The sequence below is a fragment of the Empidonax traillii genome, unplaced genomic scaffold (assembly GCF_003031625.1).
Source record: "Empidonax traillii isolate 1590-97213 ecotype Southwest subspecies unplaced genomic scaffold, ASM303162v1 scaffold1217:size511469, whole genome shotgun sequence".
Taxonomy (NCBI): domain Eukaryota; kingdom Metazoa; phylum Chordata; class Aves; order Passeriformes; family Tyrannidae; genus Empidonax; species Empidonax traillii.
In genome coordinates this window covers 93,355-110,368 of record NW_020956410.1, presented here as the reverse complement: position 1 = coordinate 110,368, position 17,014 = coordinate 93,355, and the positions used below count along the sequence as shown (strand labels likewise).

General features: G+C 41.8%; 1 protein-coding gene across 2 annotated transcripts in view; it reads left to right on the top strand.

Moving 5' to 3' along the window:
- SLC38A6 (solute carrier family 38 member 6) overlaps positions 1-11,596 on the top strand; it is a 41,756-nt gene extending 30,160 nt beyond the window's left edge. For both annotated transcript variants that reach the window (XM_027905889.1, XM_027905890.1), the window contains exons 9-16: positions 2,283-2,348; positions 2,552-2,605; positions 4,184-4,263; positions 4,938-5,038; positions 8,178-8,302; positions 9,115-9,259; positions 9,386-9,480; positions 10,590-11,596. In XM_027905889.1, coding sequence (XP_027761690.1) covers positions 2,283-2,348; positions 2,552-2,605; positions 4,184-4,263; positions 4,938-5,038; positions 8,178-8,302; positions 9,115-9,259; positions 9,386-9,480; positions 10,590-10,670 — 747 coding nt within the window. In that variant the 3' untranslated portion in view covers positions 10,671-11,596. The remainder of the gene's footprint in view (positions 1-2,282; positions 2,349-2,551; positions 2,606-4,183; positions 4,264-4,937; positions 5,039-8,177; positions 8,303-9,114; positions 9,260-9,385; positions 9,481-10,589) is intronic.
- The last annotated feature ends 5,418 nt before the right edge of the window (positions 11,597-17,014 follow it).

Genomic DNA, 17,014 nt, shown 5'->3' with positions numbered 1-17,014 from the left:
GACTTCAGTCCTTAGTGAAAAGAAATTATGATTGGTAAACTTTTTTTTTTTTTTTACTGCCTCCCCCCTTGCTGTGTTGAATACTGGTGAAGAGTAAAGACACATTTTGTGGGTGTGTGTGTGTTTGTGTAGCCAGAGTTACTGGTAGCTTGTTCAACAAAGGTGTTAATGATTACGGACGGTATTTTTCTAAATCTCTTGTTTATGTTCCCAGAACAAAATGTGATGCAGATTGGGAACCTGCCATATGTAATGAATGATGTTATGCACAGACAGGCCCCTCTTTACTGAGTGCTGTCAGTGCTGCTGGAGTAAAGGGGCTCCTGTTTTCCCTCTGCAGGATATGAAAAGGCAACATCACTGAGAATATTAGAACACTTTGAGCCTCTAACTTGATTTATTTGCACTGTTTTTTGGTGGGGGTTTAAAATACCCTATTTCCACTAGACATTCTCTTTATTTTTTAATTTTTTTACTTAAAACCAAATGTTTGCTATACTCAAAAGAACATTTATATGAAATAGGCTTAAAGTTCCAGAGGAAGGTTGTGCTGCCTGTGTGACGACTCAGCTAATTGGGCTGTGCTGCCAGCTTAAAAATTTCTTCCTGTTGGGGAGACCTCATTAGACTACAGCTGGAAACCCAAACAGAATTGAATAATTAAGCAGGTGGGCAAATATAAATATAAATTTTAAATGCACCTAATACATTTTATTTTGTCCTTTTATTTGTTTTTTTTTAGTTTCCATTTCTTAATCTGTATTACATTTATTTTAGAAAAAATGTCATTCGGCTTTTTAAATTCAGCTTGGCCTGTCCTCCCTCTGCAATGTTTATATATAACTTTGCTCTTTAGCTGGCCGGAAACCTTGCCCTCACCACTGCCAGGCACATTTTACTTTCCCCAAACCTTGCCCCTTCAGCTCCATGCCCCTTTGCAGTGCTCAGGAAGCCCATCCCAGCTTTAGGCAGAGTTTCCACAAAGCCAAGTACTTTGGAGCCTTCTCCTGCATTTCCCCCCATCTGGGTGCCTTTAAATCAGAGAGGCCCAAGTTATATTTTAGAGTTTGGCCTTTTCCTCCTCCCCTACTTGCTCTTCAGTTGAACTTCTTGGTATACCCCCAGCACGTCCTTGTCCCCTCTCACAGCCTCCCTCAGGTGAGGGTGCGGTTCCCATGGCACAGAGGGAGGCAGTTCAGACAATCAGTAAATGGCATAAAGCAGTGCCAGAAACATGACTGGAGGATTTCTCTTGATAATCCACTCTCGCAACGTTTTCAGGCTGCTGTTGAGTTCCATACCTTGAGTTAGCTGCCCTCCTTGTGCAGTGTAAGACGTGTTATTGCCACAATGCGCTCAGCCTGCCATGGACTCGCAGTTCCCTTTCCCCACATTTTGTCTGGAGGTAACATTTGTTTGCTTCTCCTGGCACTGGTGACAAGAGGGAGCATCTAATCCTCTGGGAAACACCACTTGGCAGCAAGCAAAACGTGGTTCTCTGAGCCAGGAAAAGCGCTCCCTTCCATGTTATTCTTCTTGTGAATCAGAGTCTTTAATTAAGTTTTTAATTATTTGCTCTAGGCTTCAAAAGAATTATAACCTCTAAAGCCAGGCAACTACAATAGGAAATTAATTAGAGTGAGGAGAGCAATGCAACTATCATTTTAAACTGGGCTCCTGAAAAGGGAGGTAGCATTTCTTATTTTAATTTCCCTTTGATTTTCAGCCCTGTTACTTGGCAGTCCCTAAACCAGCAGGGTGTAGCTAAAGGCCCAATGACATTCTGGGACAATAATTGCATTTATTGTTTTTCCTTTGCTTTCTAGTCCAAACCATATGTTTCTGCCTTTTTAAGATTAGCCCTAGGCTCTGCTCTATCTCTGTTTAGGGCTTGTCTACTTAAGGCTCGAGCCTGGGATCGCTAACACAGCAGCTATTCCGTACGGGAGGCCCTCGGTGTGGAGCCCGGGGAGAGTGGATGGGGAGTGCTGGTTGTATTTCAGCTCATGTCAGAGCCCATTGCAGTGCCCCACCTCCAGATCCCCACAGCCATAAGGCTGCCAGCTGTGCCGGGTGAGCAGCTGGATGGAATGGCACTGACAAGCTTTTCTTGTCAGAGTTTCCTTCTGGTGGCCTGTCTACCAGGCAGGCCTGGTAATTTACTGTGGGTGTGGCTCCCTGCTGTGTGTTCCAGCAGGCTGATATTTTAGCTATGTGTATCTAAATTGAAAACTGATTTTTTAGGTTATCATTCATACACCAAATGTCTGCTGTCTTTGCAGGTTATGATTAAAAAATGGTCGATCCCTTGTCCTCTACCTCTGACTAGTGCCATAGAGGCTTTACAGGTAAAGTGCACTCCGTTTTGAAGTTCTAATTTTACTAGTAAACTGTAATACTTTTTTTACATTAACACTTTCAGAATGGCTTGCAATTTAAATTCCTTCTTTTATTAATCATCACAGAAACTGAAAAGTTTCATGTCTGTGGCTTGGGCTTATTCTTTCATTATGCCTTTTTTTGTGTGTGTGTGTGTGTTTATGTTTTACAGGTTTCAAATTCTACTGGGGATTGTAAAGCAAAGCTCTTTCATCTTTCAAAAGAGGTAATCTCTATTAACGATACACAAACTTAAAGGGGGGTGGTGGTTTTTAAAAAATTGGGGTTTAAACCTTATCCAGGGTAAGCTGTCCTTCTGTAAAACCAGTTACAGGCTGCTGAAGTATTTCCTATACCTGCTGCCAAGGGTTATCCAGCCTCACTTTTTTTATGCACGAAGGCTGACTGTCCAAGTTGGCATTTATGAAAATATTTTTCAAATATGACGAATAAAGAGTACTTCTCAAGTATGAGGAATAAAGTCTAACAGATGCAGCAGTGGTCAGCCTGATGATGCAATCAGATCAAGCCAGCTTAATGTGCCCGCAGCTGGAAGTCAGTGATATTTGGCTGTATGTACTCCCTTAGTTCCTGGCAAGGCAGAACAGGTTTCCTGACAATGCCTGGACCTAACCTTAGTTTTTCCTTACCTGAAGCTAATTCTTCAGCCTCATGCAACTTTGTGCACCTCATTGGGTGCCAGATCTGGTATTTGTTAATTAATGTGGCATTTAAATCATGTCACCGCCCATCAAGGCTTGCAGGGGAGGAAGTGTCACGTAGAACCCTTGTTGCTGTGGGGTGAAGAGGGAGGGAAAAAGGTAAAATTAAACCTGGGACAGTCCTGTAGTGGGATTTAGGAAGGACATGGGTGCATTTATCTGAAAAAAAACAAAACCACCCCCACCCTCACAAAAAAAAGGGAAGGGGAAATTAAAAAACAAAAAAGCTTGGGCAATGCACCCATGAGACAAATGTTATCTGGAGATGAAAGCATAAATGGTGCTTTGACCAGAAACATCTACTGTGAGATTCTGGCCTTTTGTATGGCCTTTTCTGCTTTGAAGAATCTTGGGACTCACCTCTAGTTCTTTTTTAAAATTGGCTTTATCAGTAGAAAGTGGCATATCTTTACCAGTATGGGCCCGATTATGTCAGCACAAGAGTGTTTGTTGTAGTTCAGTTTATTCCAGTTGGCAATTGCAGCAAGCCATGCTAGATGATTCATCTCTTTTATTACAAGTTTTTGGAGTAATAAACCACTAATTGCGTGGTTGCAGCTTTAATTACATAACTCTCTTAAAACTTGAGATGCCAAAGCATGTTACATTTGCTGTTAATATTTTCTGTTATATTTCATGCTGCATCCAGATTTTTGTCAGAGAGTAATAAAACAGTGAAGTCAGGATGAAGGAATCAGCAGTTTGACAGGTAGCTATGGATATTGGAATTTAGGAAACTTCTTAGGGAATTTAATGAATGATGTGCTGACTCTGGAACAAATCCTGCTCTTTCTACATAAGCACTTGGCTTCAGTAGAGCCAAAAAGGAATCTTGCAGGTTTTGGCCTATAGACAGCATGACTTCTGGTGATAAAATAGGGACCACTTGAAGTGGTCCCTATTGGACTTGAAAAGGTCCAATTTTGTGGGATTTCTGTGTTGTGGAGATTTATCTCAAACCATTAATGTGGAATTATTTCCTCTGACTTCCAACACTTGAACTGAGTTCTGAGTTCATCCAGATATTTTTCCAACCAACAGTCATAACAAACAACTTACAAGATGTTTTTCTTCTATTTTAGAGTGCTTATGCAATACCAACCATGGCCTTCTCTTTTCTCTGCCATACCTCAGTCTTACCCATCTATTGTGAGCTCCAAAGGTAGTGTATGAAAACACTTGAAATGCTAAAATAGAATTACAGCATTTTTGTAATATTTTCCCTAAATTAATCTTCAAGTCAGTGCCATCAAACAATGCTAACTAAGTAGCTTTCTTGTTTTTGGGAAACGTACAGTTTTAGTCTATACTGACTTTTACAGGAGAGAAAAGTAGCAAATATGGTTCATCCATGTCAGTATATTGTCCTGACCTGGACAGTCTGGAGGGGAAAAAAATGTCATTTGTTAAGGTATTTTAATGGTCAATTTTTATTGCTGTAACTGAATCTGCATTTAGCCGTATCTGATGCAGTGGGGCTTTTTGACTCAGATCTGTTCTTTGCTCTGAATAGATATCATCCTGTATAAATCCAAATTTTGGTTTAAAAGATGCACCAAGATGTCTAAATTCCCTACAAGATGGGTACAGTGTTAGTTGACTGCTTGAAAAGTGCCCTTTAATTGCCAGTCTAAAAATACTTTTAAACCCCCTAAATATTAGGGACAACACAGAACTCAGCAAATACTCAGTGCCCATAAATTAAGAAAATACATCTTGTGAAAGTCAAGGTGCTCTGTAGATTGTGCTGTGTTTAATTGTCCTCAGTACAGATCAAGCAACACTAATTTCCTTTTTTTTTTGTTTTGTTTTGTTTTGTTTTTTTTCCCATTTTAGTCCATCCAAAAGCAGAATGCAGAACGTAACTGTCACAGGAATTGGCCTGAGTTTCCTAATTTACTTTGTGTCTGCTCTGTTTGGGTACCTGACATTTTATGGTAAGTGTGTTCTTCAGGTATTCCTTAGAATGGGGGTTGATGACAAATGTCTTCTGCCTGGAATTCTGCAGGCATTGATACTCTTGAATCCTCAGAAAGCTTGCTCCTGTCAAGATTTAATACTATGCCCAACACTGCAAAGTATTACAGTCTCACTGACTTCTCAGTGTGTAACATAGCTAAACTTCCCAGGGTTTATGCCCTAAAATGATAAACAGACAACATACTGGTTCCTAAACTGTAGCTGATGGTCTGTTGATGCTCTCTCTAACACTGTGCAATTAGACTGATTGCCACTATATCTTGGATTGTATAATATTTTCAGTTAAAAGCTGGGAACAGATTTGTCACGGTCTGTAAGAAATGTTGAGATCCGACAATAATCTGCTTGTCCAACGGGTTTGAAAGGTCTGTCTGCTCCAAGGCTTTACCTTCTACCAGGAGTTATCACTCACTGACTCTGTGATAGCCCTGGGTTTTGTAGTCTCTGAGTAGCACCGAGGCTGTTGCCTTTTCTGAGAGGAATTCCACCCACAGCAAGCCAACCCTAATGCTGGGAAGGCATGGAGGTCTGCAGCATGGTCTTCCCATGGAAAGGCTTATTTGAAAGGATTGACAAAGTGCCTTCTTTATGGTATCTTAGTTTAAGTGTAAAGACAAACTAGAGAACTCTGGGAAAAAAAAAATGACAGAGAAGGCCTGAATGACAGAAGTGCCCATCTAGTTTTGTGACTTGGACGCAGTGAAGAGCAATGACAAAAGACTAGGGAAGGATTTAAAAAATTTAACAGGACAAACTATGAGCTGGGTTTTCCAGCACATACTTCTTGTTGTCAGTAATTTGTGTTTCATGTTCCTGAGCCAGAAATTTGTCTGTTTGATACACGAACTGGAGCAAGAAGTGCACGTTTCTTGGAGATGTTGTCGACATAGTGCTTGATGGAGTAAATGTACCTTTTTATTACCAACCAGAAGAGTGGGTGGGATATGACACTTGCCCAGCCAAACTCCACGGTCACCTTTCATTTGCTGTAGAGTTTAGGTGACAGTGTGCTTCAGTACCAGTGTAATAACTCTGCATTTGCACTTACAAATACTTCTGTTACAGTTTCTTAGTTGAGTTTAAACACAGATGACTTTGTGCGCGTGACACTCTTGGCCAGATTTCCCAAGTGCACAGAGAGATTTCAGACCCCTTACCTACACCGTGGCCTTTTTTTTAAAGGTCCATCCCAACTTTGGCACAAGTAGGTGAGTGTCTGTTTTATATAGCAATGTTTGTGTCCTGCTCACATAACATCATAGCAGGGTGCCTTTTCCCAAGAAATTTGGCTGTGTGTGTCCTAGTGTAAATTTGAGTTGTGTGCTTTGCTCCAACCTGCTGATTCTGGAGTAGTTTCATACAAATTCTGTCACATGAATGCATCTCAGTCATCTATGAAGGTTCTTCTGGTGTCTTCTGAAAGCTCACCCTTTTTATGAGATGATCACATGCTCATCTTTATTGATTGGAATGAATAAAAATTCTTATAGGACACAGTAAAGCAGTAAGACAAAAGTGTTATGATTAGGATTGCCTCGCCTTTCAGAGTGTTTTATGTTTCTTGATCATGGGGATGGGATTGTGCCTGACAAAGCACCAAGAATATTGGCTTTCAGCAGCTAATAATTCCAGATTTTGAGGGAATTTTGTACCTTTATCCCCCCAAGTGTAGGTGTATGTCTGAAAATATTCTCTTGATACTCAGAAACCTTTGAATAATGATGTGGGGAGTCTTGAAGCCCCTCATGGTGTGTCAGCCACTATTACTGTAACCCTGAGTGATTCCATGTGGTTTGTTGGAAGATACAGTTTTGAGTTCAGCAGGATGACCATCCGTCTCCAGGTGAAATCTCAATAAGAGGGGGAGGAGAAAAATGGGAAAAAAGAGTAGTCCTGGAAACCATCCCATTTCCTGTTACCTTCACTGTCATGACTGGTACAAGACCCTGTCTTGACCATAACCTTTTATTCTGTGGCACTGGGAAGATTTTTAGTTTTCTGAAGCCTGATTTCTTTTAGTAATTCTTAAGACTCAAGAGCCTGAAATGCTGGAATCAGCAGTGGATGTCTGTAACAGGGTTGTTTTTATTTGTTTGTTCGTTTCCCATTGCATGCTTCTTCTCCTTTTCACTTTTTGGTTGTCTTTTTTAACTAACTTACTTCTTTAAATAGAGAGAATCTGTTCCCTGTTCATAAAACACCAGCCTGAGAAAATGTAAAACATTTTATTTTAAATTGAAAACAAAAGAATTCCCTCTTTGAAATGAGACATGTTTCCTCTTTCTGTGGTTCAGATGGCTTCTTCTGTTTTCTGTGAATTTGAACCTTCAGAGGGTGACTGGACTTTGGAAATTGTGGTCCATTCTGAAGTCCAAAGAAAGCAGGAATGCCAAAACCAAAAAAAAAAAAGTCAGGGTAGCAGGCCTCTTTCATAGCTCTCTGACTTTTGCTGTTAAGTTAGGGAACATTTTCATCTTTAAAGGGCAATAGATAAAGGTGAGGAATTCATCACTGATTCATCCCTTTTTGCCCCGCTGAGGCTGTTTATCCTTCTCTGTGCCATCCAGCAATATACTGCTACCCACAGCCAGTAAAGGCACAGACACCAGAAGAGTTTATTCCTTCCTTTAAATTAGAATTGCAGCTTGAAATTTTACCTTGCATTTCTCATAATGTTTCTGGTGGGAAAAAAAAAAAAAAGGAAATGCAATCCAGTCAATTTAGCAAAATTTAATTTGTTTCTGGCTTCTAGTTCAGCCACAAGACTCTGGTGTTGACTGTTTCAGAGACATACAACAAGTTTGACTGTACACTTGGGTTCATGATCTTTCTTTTTTTATGCTGTCTCCTTCATATTTTTATGTTCTCTGTTAGGCAGCTCTGGCTTCAGCAGAGGCTCTGCTGAAGTTTCTTCATTTTTCTGAAGATTATGTACTTTATTGTATCACTAATGCCAGAGTGCTGTGTGTCTGAACCCCCCTTCTCTCTGCATTAGTCACAAGCAGATGGATCCATCTGAATGTCAGCTTAATATGCCATGTTAATTATCTTAGTCCTAAAATAATTAACTGAGCAATTAATTTTTCTTGTTTCCAGACAAAGTGGACTCTGAATTGCTGAGAGGTTACTCCAGGTACCTGCCCCACGATATGGTCATCATGACTGTTAAAGTAGCCATCCTGTTTGCTGTGCTCTTGACAGTGCCTCTAATCCATTTCCCAGTAAGTACTCCTGAGTGTTCTGAAGCTGGCAGTGAGCACTGGGAATGCTAATGCTTTGCAGACTGCAATATTTGAGTCACATCTAGTCTTGTGTATCTTATTCACTTGTCAAGTGATTGATCAAAGACCACATATTTGCATATGTTCCATGAAAGCTCCAAAATAACAACTAACCACTAAGCTAATTTGTGCTCTTGAGACAGATTTCAGATTAAAACTAGCCCACAGCATTGTTTTTAATTTAGAGAATTCAGAACTTCTAAAGTTTATTTAGTTTGATTTTTTTTTTTTCCCCCCTCTTAAATTGAGTTTTGCTGACTTGGTTTTTCCTTTCTGCCCACGCACACACCCACACACAAACACACTTATACTTGAAACTCAGTTTAATTGTAAATTAAAAACACATATTGACCTATTTCACAAAAAAACCTGCCTACTTTAGTTTATCAATGCCATGGTAGAACTGACAATTCACTCAGTATACATCTGAATACTGACATTTTCTACCAAGGATGTTCAGAGAGACAAAGCACTGTCACCCAGGCCTTGTTTTGTCCCTCCAAAAAAGGAGTAATTCCTTAAGTCTAATATCCATGTGATAGATCTTGCTTTAATAAAGTAATAAATTAAACTCTGTGCTGCAGAAAGACAAAAGCATTAAGCTATTCCTGAATTTTGGGGATTTTTGGCTTTTGAAATACTCTTTCACATGTGGAATGATATAATTCCTGATGTAATGAAAGTGAAGTAAGATTAAAATACATGTTTATGTATGTATTCACCCACACAATGTTTCTCTTTGTGTTGTGTAGGCAAGGAAGGCCGTGTTGATGGTATTTTTCTCTCATCTTCCCGTGTCGTGGATTTGCCATATCCTTGTCACTTTGACGCTGAATACGGTTGTTGTTTTGTTTGCCATGTACGTGCCAGACATTAAAAATGTGTTTGGAGTAGTAGGTAAGTTCTTGTGGTGGTTGGTTTCCTTGGTTTTTATTTCACCTTGAAAAAAGTTCAGTATATGGTTCTGTAATGCACTTCAGTCTTCTCTAAAGAAAATCTTACTTTCTTGTTTTTTTGTCCAAGGTTCAACCACATCAACCTGTTTGCTTTTTGTATATCCTGGACTATTTTATCTCAAACTTAGCAGAGAGGACTTCGTATCACCACAGAAACTCGGGGTATGCTTTTTATTTTCTCATGTGCACTAATAACATTTAAATAGGCCCATTTTAAGTGCTTCTTATACACTCTAGAGCACACGATCCAAGGGACAGAGTTCTTGTTGCAGCTCACAAAATCTGTGAGCATTTTGTTTTATCCTTTGTAGTAGCTCTGGTTTTTCTGAAACTCCTCCTTCACCAGGGATTTTTGACAAGCAGTGTGTCCATGTGCTGGATCATTTGTCTGAGCATGTACCTTTCCCTGTAGTTTTCAGATGTTGACTTTTAATCCAATTTCTCCTCAGTTTTTACACATTACTCTGATGTTGTCCTGAGCAGCTGGGACAAAGCCAAACTGCATTTAAGTGAAACAGTTTTTATGTTCCTTTTCTATGCAAGCATCTTTTTTTTTTTTTTCTTCCTTTGTTTTTTTTTTTCCCTCCTCTTTGTGGTTTCTCTTTTGGTAATAGTAGGTTAGGTTCTGGTTGGGATTTCTGCAGCAGGCCTGCTTTTTTCACTGTAACTGCTTGTCTTCATTTTAACCACTGCTCAGCAGAGCAGCTTCACAGCAGTGACCAAAATGCTGACAAACTCTTTATGCACAGTCCTTCTGCCATCCTTAAGAGTCACAGGGCTGTTCTTGTGTTGACAAAACAGGGAATCTGAAAGAAATTCTAATAATGATGCCCTCTGACCATTTCAAGTCAGCAGTAGTTCCCGCAGGTCTGGGGCCTTGTCTCGTAATTTTATTATCATCTGGCTATTCAAAAATGTAAAGGATCCATTGTAATTTTAATTGCATTTTGAGTAAAATACAAATTCGGTTTCTAAACTCCTTCAGAGTTGTAAAGGGCAAAACAATTTGTGTTTTGTGCAGATGGATAGTGTGAGCAGGCAAACCAGACTGCTCCAGAGTTCCCAGTGAAACTGTCCCGGGCTGAGTTTAGTGTCCCCCTAAGCAGATACCTGGTGTTTGAAGACTGAGTAATCTGAAATATTAAAGATTATGTTAAAAGACACCATTCATACCTGTTCTTACAGGTTTTTGTCATCATTAGTCATAAACCTTGAGCAGGTAAAATGCTTCCTCCAGCAAGACATTAATTTTTGCTTCTCTTTCTTCACAGGCGTGTGCCTTGGTTATTTTTGGCATTTGTGTCGGCCTTCTGAGTTTAGTTCTAATAATTTACAATTGGATTGATCACTAGCAGCCTCCTGCCACACTGTCTGAACTGAGCCTCAGGAGGACAGCAGGAACGAGGGATGTGGCAACACTACAGCAATGAAGGCTGGACATCCTAAGGAAACACTGACCAAAGCTGCCTGTGGAAGAAATGATGCTCTTTTCAACTGCATTTGTGTTGGTCCTGCTTTAATCTTCAGTCGCTCCCTTCAGTTACTGGACAATTAGTTTTTGCCGTTCTGGAACATTGTTTTTTAATGACGTAACAGTGACAGGTGAAAAGGTCTCTCGAGAGTTTCTGCAATGCAGAAATGGTTGTGGGGCACATAGTGAACAAAAGTAGAACTTTGAAATAACTCCCCCTTTAAAGACAACGAGGTGAACAGGTATTATATCAGTCATTATGTGCATATCATGATATGTGCTGTTAGGATAGTGCATGTTATCCTAAACTGTGCAAGACTTCCATTGCTTGAATCATTTCCAAAACTTCAGCCAGTTCATAGTAAGAACTGTCTGGTTCCAAGTGTTTACGCTAATTTATCCTAAGATGGATCCAGAAACCAGCTGCCTTAGCCCAGTTTAATGGGCATGTCATAATAATATTTGTTAATTGCTTTTTGAAATACAGTTTTTATGTGTCAGCACTCTTGAATCGTAATGATGCAACTGTTAAATTAGCAGGCTTTGCCTATTGAGCATAATAGCTTTTAGTAGCATTAGGAAGTACTTTCATTTTGCAGTTAATAATAGACATTTTTCAATTAGTGTCTGCTTTTGAATACTACTCAGTATTACTCCCAGTGAAAGACTTTCTTCTTTTTCCCTCTCATTCCCATTTTTACAAGTGTTACAGGTTTGAACTAGAGTGTTTCCATATTTTATGTTCTGTTGTGTGTCAGAGAAGGTTTGGGCTTGGAAGGTGAAAATCTCTCTCTGAAGACGAATAGGGAGGAACAACAAAGAGTAGAGTTGGAATCACCTTCCCTATTCCTGAGCCTGCAGACTAGGATTTTTCATGCCAACAGATCACTTGGCTTTCTCAGGATCCATAAGATAGTTTTCATTTTTGATGGATGGCCTGAAGGCACCGGGGTGGTGCAGCTTGGTACTGCCTCAGGAGTCCTTTTTGCCGGGAAATACCCTTCTACTTCAGGGTTTACTATAGGAATAGACATGTATGGTGAGGCCTGGGAACCAACTCAGTAGTTTTGGTAGGTTCCCAAAGAAAAGAATCCCTGGAAAATACTGTAGCTATTTCTATAATAAAGTTTCTAGCAGAGGTTTTATGATTCCAGGTGAGCTGTCTAATATTTTGGCAGTACCAGAAACAGCATGTCCACTCTTGGCCAAGAGTTTCCAACTCCTTCTGTGGCACTGGCAGTGGCTCCTGTCAGCTTGTTTAACCAGCAGAAAACCAACGTGGCTGAGAGATGTGACATGTTGTCTGCCAAAAAAAAATTAACTTCCCTTTGTTCTTGCAGTTCTCCCAACTTGTTTAACTCTTGGTAGCCACGTGTAGCTGCCTTTCTGCCTGTGGCTGCCCTCTGATAGCTGTGTCTCCTGGGCTTCATTGCACTACAGGGATTCAGACACTCAGGGAATCTCTGGCAGTATTGTAAAAACCTAAATATATACCTTACAAAAGTGTGCCTTCAGCAAACAGTGACAGCTGTACATCGGGAAGTGATTTCCTGATGGGACCGAACCAAAACTTTGTAGGAAAGCAGAAGACCATTGATGAGAATGAACTCAGGGATTTTTGTCAGACATTAGAATTTAGGGAGTGTATTTATTAGAATTCTTATGGAAATTGTTTCTCATTTATTGTATCTGCTCTTGTAGATACTATGGAGTAGTACCTGTAGGACATCACTGCAGTCACTTTATTTTAAACTAACCAACAAGGCTTAACTGAATACTTAGATGATCTGTGAGGGGACAGGAAGTTGGCAAAAGCTTTGCTAAGCTTTTGGTCTTTCGTCCTCCCCCCTGAAAAAGCTGAGTCTTGCCATGCTCTGTTGCCCCCGGGCAGTTGGGTTTGTGTGCATCATCTTAAAAATGTCACTGAGAAAATACCTGAAATGCAGTGTTAATTTTACAGTGGATTCCTGTCATGCTGCAGAAACCACTACAGTATTGTTTTCAATCCCTGGGTATTATCCTAACTAGCCTGGCTATCAACTGACTGTCCTGATAGGTAGATTTTGGAATGACTGAATGCCAGTGTATGAAGTTAATATGTGGTGAGGATGAATGGAAGCAATTCACAGCTCTGCTGAGCTCTATTATTACATTTTGGCTGTGGTGCAGAAGGGATAGCACAGGGGGGTTACAGGATGTCTGTTACCCTTCATCTGATAAAGAGTTAGAAATGCTGCTACTTCTAAGTTTCTATAATACTTAAAATATGGAGGGAAGGAGAGGGGCAGAAAGAGAAGGAACTTCTATTGCCAAATTTAGAAGGAGGTATGAGTGTTGTCCACAAAGAAAAAGCAGAGTAAGAACACTGTTTTTATCTTTCACATCTCCCATGGCCATTCTGTGTTTTGCTACAGTTGATTATTTGCATGTATTTTTTGAGGAAAACAAGCCTCCAGTGTGGAGCTCTCTGCTCACTCAAATGCTGAGAAATATTTTCTTCTTTATTCTTGTGTCTGGATTTTTTTTTTTCCTTCTGAATTTCCAGATTTATAAGTTTCAGTGATTCTGCTTTATTACATGTCATTGGCATTTTCCAACCTTTTCTGAAGACTTGACAGGAATGGGTGAAGGGACCCGCAGCATTTCTGAACTCCCTTGGCAAGGTTCCCTTTCCCCAGCTGAGCAGGAAGAACAATGTAAGAGATGAAAATTCATTGGTTGCCTTTGATTTATTTTCTCTGTTTCTCCTGTTTCCATCCCTTCTCCATTTGAAGGCTGCTCAGATTTCAGCTGGGCTGTGGCAAGCTGGGTGTGGAGAGTGTCTTTTGTAACCAACATGGCAGGAAGGAGAGTGATAAACAACAGCCCTCAAAACTGGGCTTTGCATTGTGGCAAATGCTCATCTTTTATTCCCGCATTTCTGAGCAGTTTGGATTTTAATATATTGATTTTCGTGGCAGGGGTTTGTTTAAAATTGTACAGAGAAAATTGAGACACAGTCAAACTGTCCTGTCCTCTGCTCTTTAGAGCAGAGTTAGGGACATCTGTGGATATTTTGCCAATATGGCCCAGCTCATTTAAGATGAATTCCTGAAATTAATTTTGAGGATTATTTGTGAGGGATACGAAGCATTTGCACTAGCATCAGCTTACACTGATATTACTATAAAAAATAAAGATAGACATATTTATCAATTGATCACTTAAAATACTTCAATCAACTTGTTTCCAAATGTCCCTACTTAAGGAGATGGAAATTGATATTTCTGTAGTGGGCATCCTAATGTGCTCTTCTGATTAAAGACTGAAATTCAGTTCAGTCCAGGAGCTCGAGTAACATTGATTGTTGTAGAACTCCTTTCCCAGTTAGATTTATTTTAACACTTTGCCTGAGATCGTTGATTTACAATTGACTTTCATGTCGAAAGCATTCACTGTAGTTGCTCTGCCTACGGAGAAACCTTTGGATATGTTTACTCTTACTGCCAGTGGGAGAGAATTTCCAGTATTATAAAAGCACTGCCTAATTTCTGCAGTTTGTGGTGGTGGTTCGGGTATTTGCATTTCAGCTGTGATCATCCAGCCACGCTTCATGTGGAAATGGAATTCTCAAAAGAAATTCATGTAATGATCTGCATGTAAAAAATTGCCCAGCTCACGTCAAACCTTTGTGTGTGGTACAATAAGTTTTCCTTTTTGAGTTCTCCTTGCCTCAGGTTCACTGCGGGACAGCCAAGGCACGTCCCCAGGAAAGCCAAACAAACAGAAAATAAAGAACAGAACTTGTGTAACTCGTGATTGGCATCTGTGCTTTGTGCATAACGTGCCCATTTGGTGGCACCACCAAGGGTTGTCCCTGCAGCGGTGCTGCTGCCACCCCAGCTCGGGATGTAGCATCGCTTTCACCAGGGAAGGGCATCCTTCTTAAGAGTCGTTCCTGGTGGAAATGGATGCAAAACATAACTTGTCCAGCGAGAACTGCAGGTTTTGTCCTCCCAGGTGTTGGTTCATGGACAGCAAACCTGCCTCTTCTGATCTGCTCCCTGCTGTAACCACGAGGCAGCAGAAGTGATCCCGGGGCTGTGGGAGCTGTGCCGGCACTGCCTCTGGGATGTGGGAGGAGGGTGACCGGCTGGTCTGGCAGTGCAGAGTAGGGTGAAAAACTGCCCTTTGGGAAGGGCATTTTTGTTCAGCAAGGTGAGAATCAGACAGGGAGGACAGAGCATTCCATTAGGGAATAGCAGCAAGAGGAATGATGGCTGGCCAAGAAGGGCTCTGGAGGATGGATGTGCTTTTTGGCTGTAAACCACAGTGCTCTCCAATAGCTGTGTCCCGTGAGTACAGCTCCAAACACTTTGCAAGGTCTGAGGGAGTCCTGAATATAAGGAAACATGGAAAAAACCCCCTCATTATCGTGCTGCTGGCTCGATTCCAGAGCTGTAGGAACGCTCGCACACGTGGAAATGAATATCAGCCACTCTGTGTTTTATTTAACAGTGTTTGCCCCATCTGAAACCGGCGCCAAAGAGCACCAACTAATTCTGTCCTGTGCTGCACCAGCTGCCCAGACCTGGTTTGTTGTCAAGTATGTCCTGTCTGTGCTTGGCCTTTCTGCTGCCCCCAGCAGCACCGCTCACACGGCAGCGACGCCGACGCCAGGCAGCCCTCGGCACCTGGTTTGAATTTAAAGCTCGTTTACACATGATGTCACACTTTTATTGTCAGCCCAGAGAAGGTCAGGACAGTTCATCTTGGGAAGGTTTGCATTGTTGAGCCTTTACATTGCTGCCATTAATGCCTTCACCATCTGAGTTGCATTCCAGGTTTCAGGCATGATGTAATCGAAGGCACTGGGTATCTGCGATGGCCGGGGAGGCCGGTGCGGTGGCTGATCAGCCTCGGGATGCTGAACTGCTTTTCCGGACACTTGAGGGTGGAAATTCTTACTCCATGCATCATGTAGCAAATCAGGGATCTGGCCAAGGAGAGTTAATGAGCCCTGGAAGCTCGGGGCGGTTGTTCCAGTCTGTTGCCTTTCGGGAGCCCGTCTCGCCGCTCCACAGACCGAAGTGAGACGGTGTTCCTGGGAGCCTGTTCTCCCCGGCCTCACAGGTAGCTCCACTTGACAGTGGGATTTACACTCGGGGATGGAGAAAAGATTTGGGATGTGGTTATGATGGGGCAGAACCTGTCAGGCTGGAGTTGAGGGCCATGAAAATCTCATGCTTTATTGTCACCTCTGGTCACACTCTGCTGTTTCACCATGTTGGGCTGGAAGTGGGGCTTTAGGGCAGCATTTCCCCAGCTGGGTTTGTGCAGCTCGTGGCTGTGAACCTCCTGTGGGAAGGGTTTAAGGAGCCTGCGAGTTTTGTAGCATCCTACAGGTCTGGCATTGGGATGGCTCCTGGGGCACGTGTTTAGAGTTTGGCTTCGAGATTTTGATGAACAACTTCCATCCTTGTTAAAGGGATGGATGAGGGAACAGATGGGTTTTATTCACTTCTCAGTTCCCACTTTTCTACAATCCACTTGTCTCTCTCCAAACACATAAATCAATATTTGATCCTTTGGGGTGAAGCTTTGGAAGGGCCTAAGCAGTGAGGCAGAACCGACTGCAACGTTGGTGGGTACCAGATGCGGGCGCAGAGACAGCCTGGGCAGAAGCTGTGCCAAGGGGGCTCCCTGCTCACCCGTGTGTGTTTGGCACTGGGGCAAAGCTCTGGAATAACACTGGCCTTTTCCTCCTCTTGGTCTGTTTTAATTGGTGGTCCTGAGGAGGTTCCTCACCCCTGAGCTTGGGGTGGGGGTGCAGGGGCATTTGCACTGTTGCTCATTGACCAGGTGCTGACCAAATCCTTTAGTGTTTGAAGTCCAGAGGTGCAGGGAGCTGTGGGTGAAATCACCTGTGGGTGAGGGGTGCAGAGGGAAGGTCTGTGCCCTTTTGATGTCGTTGACATGTTTGAGTACAGGGTCACCATGCACATTGATCTCAATGACAATATGTGATATTTATGCCCCCAAATTGCTGTATCTTCAGATCACTGGCCTTTTCACCCCTCCAGGATGTGAGCTCTTCTCAGGAGCAGAACAGCACAGCGAGGTCTTGCTTGCAGACAATGGCTTGCCAGGAAAGGAGGGGTGAAGTGAAGAGCTGAAAGTCCTTTCCTTGCATCAGTTGATATTTATTCATTAACCCTGTCAGAGGAAAATGGGCTGCTTCAGATT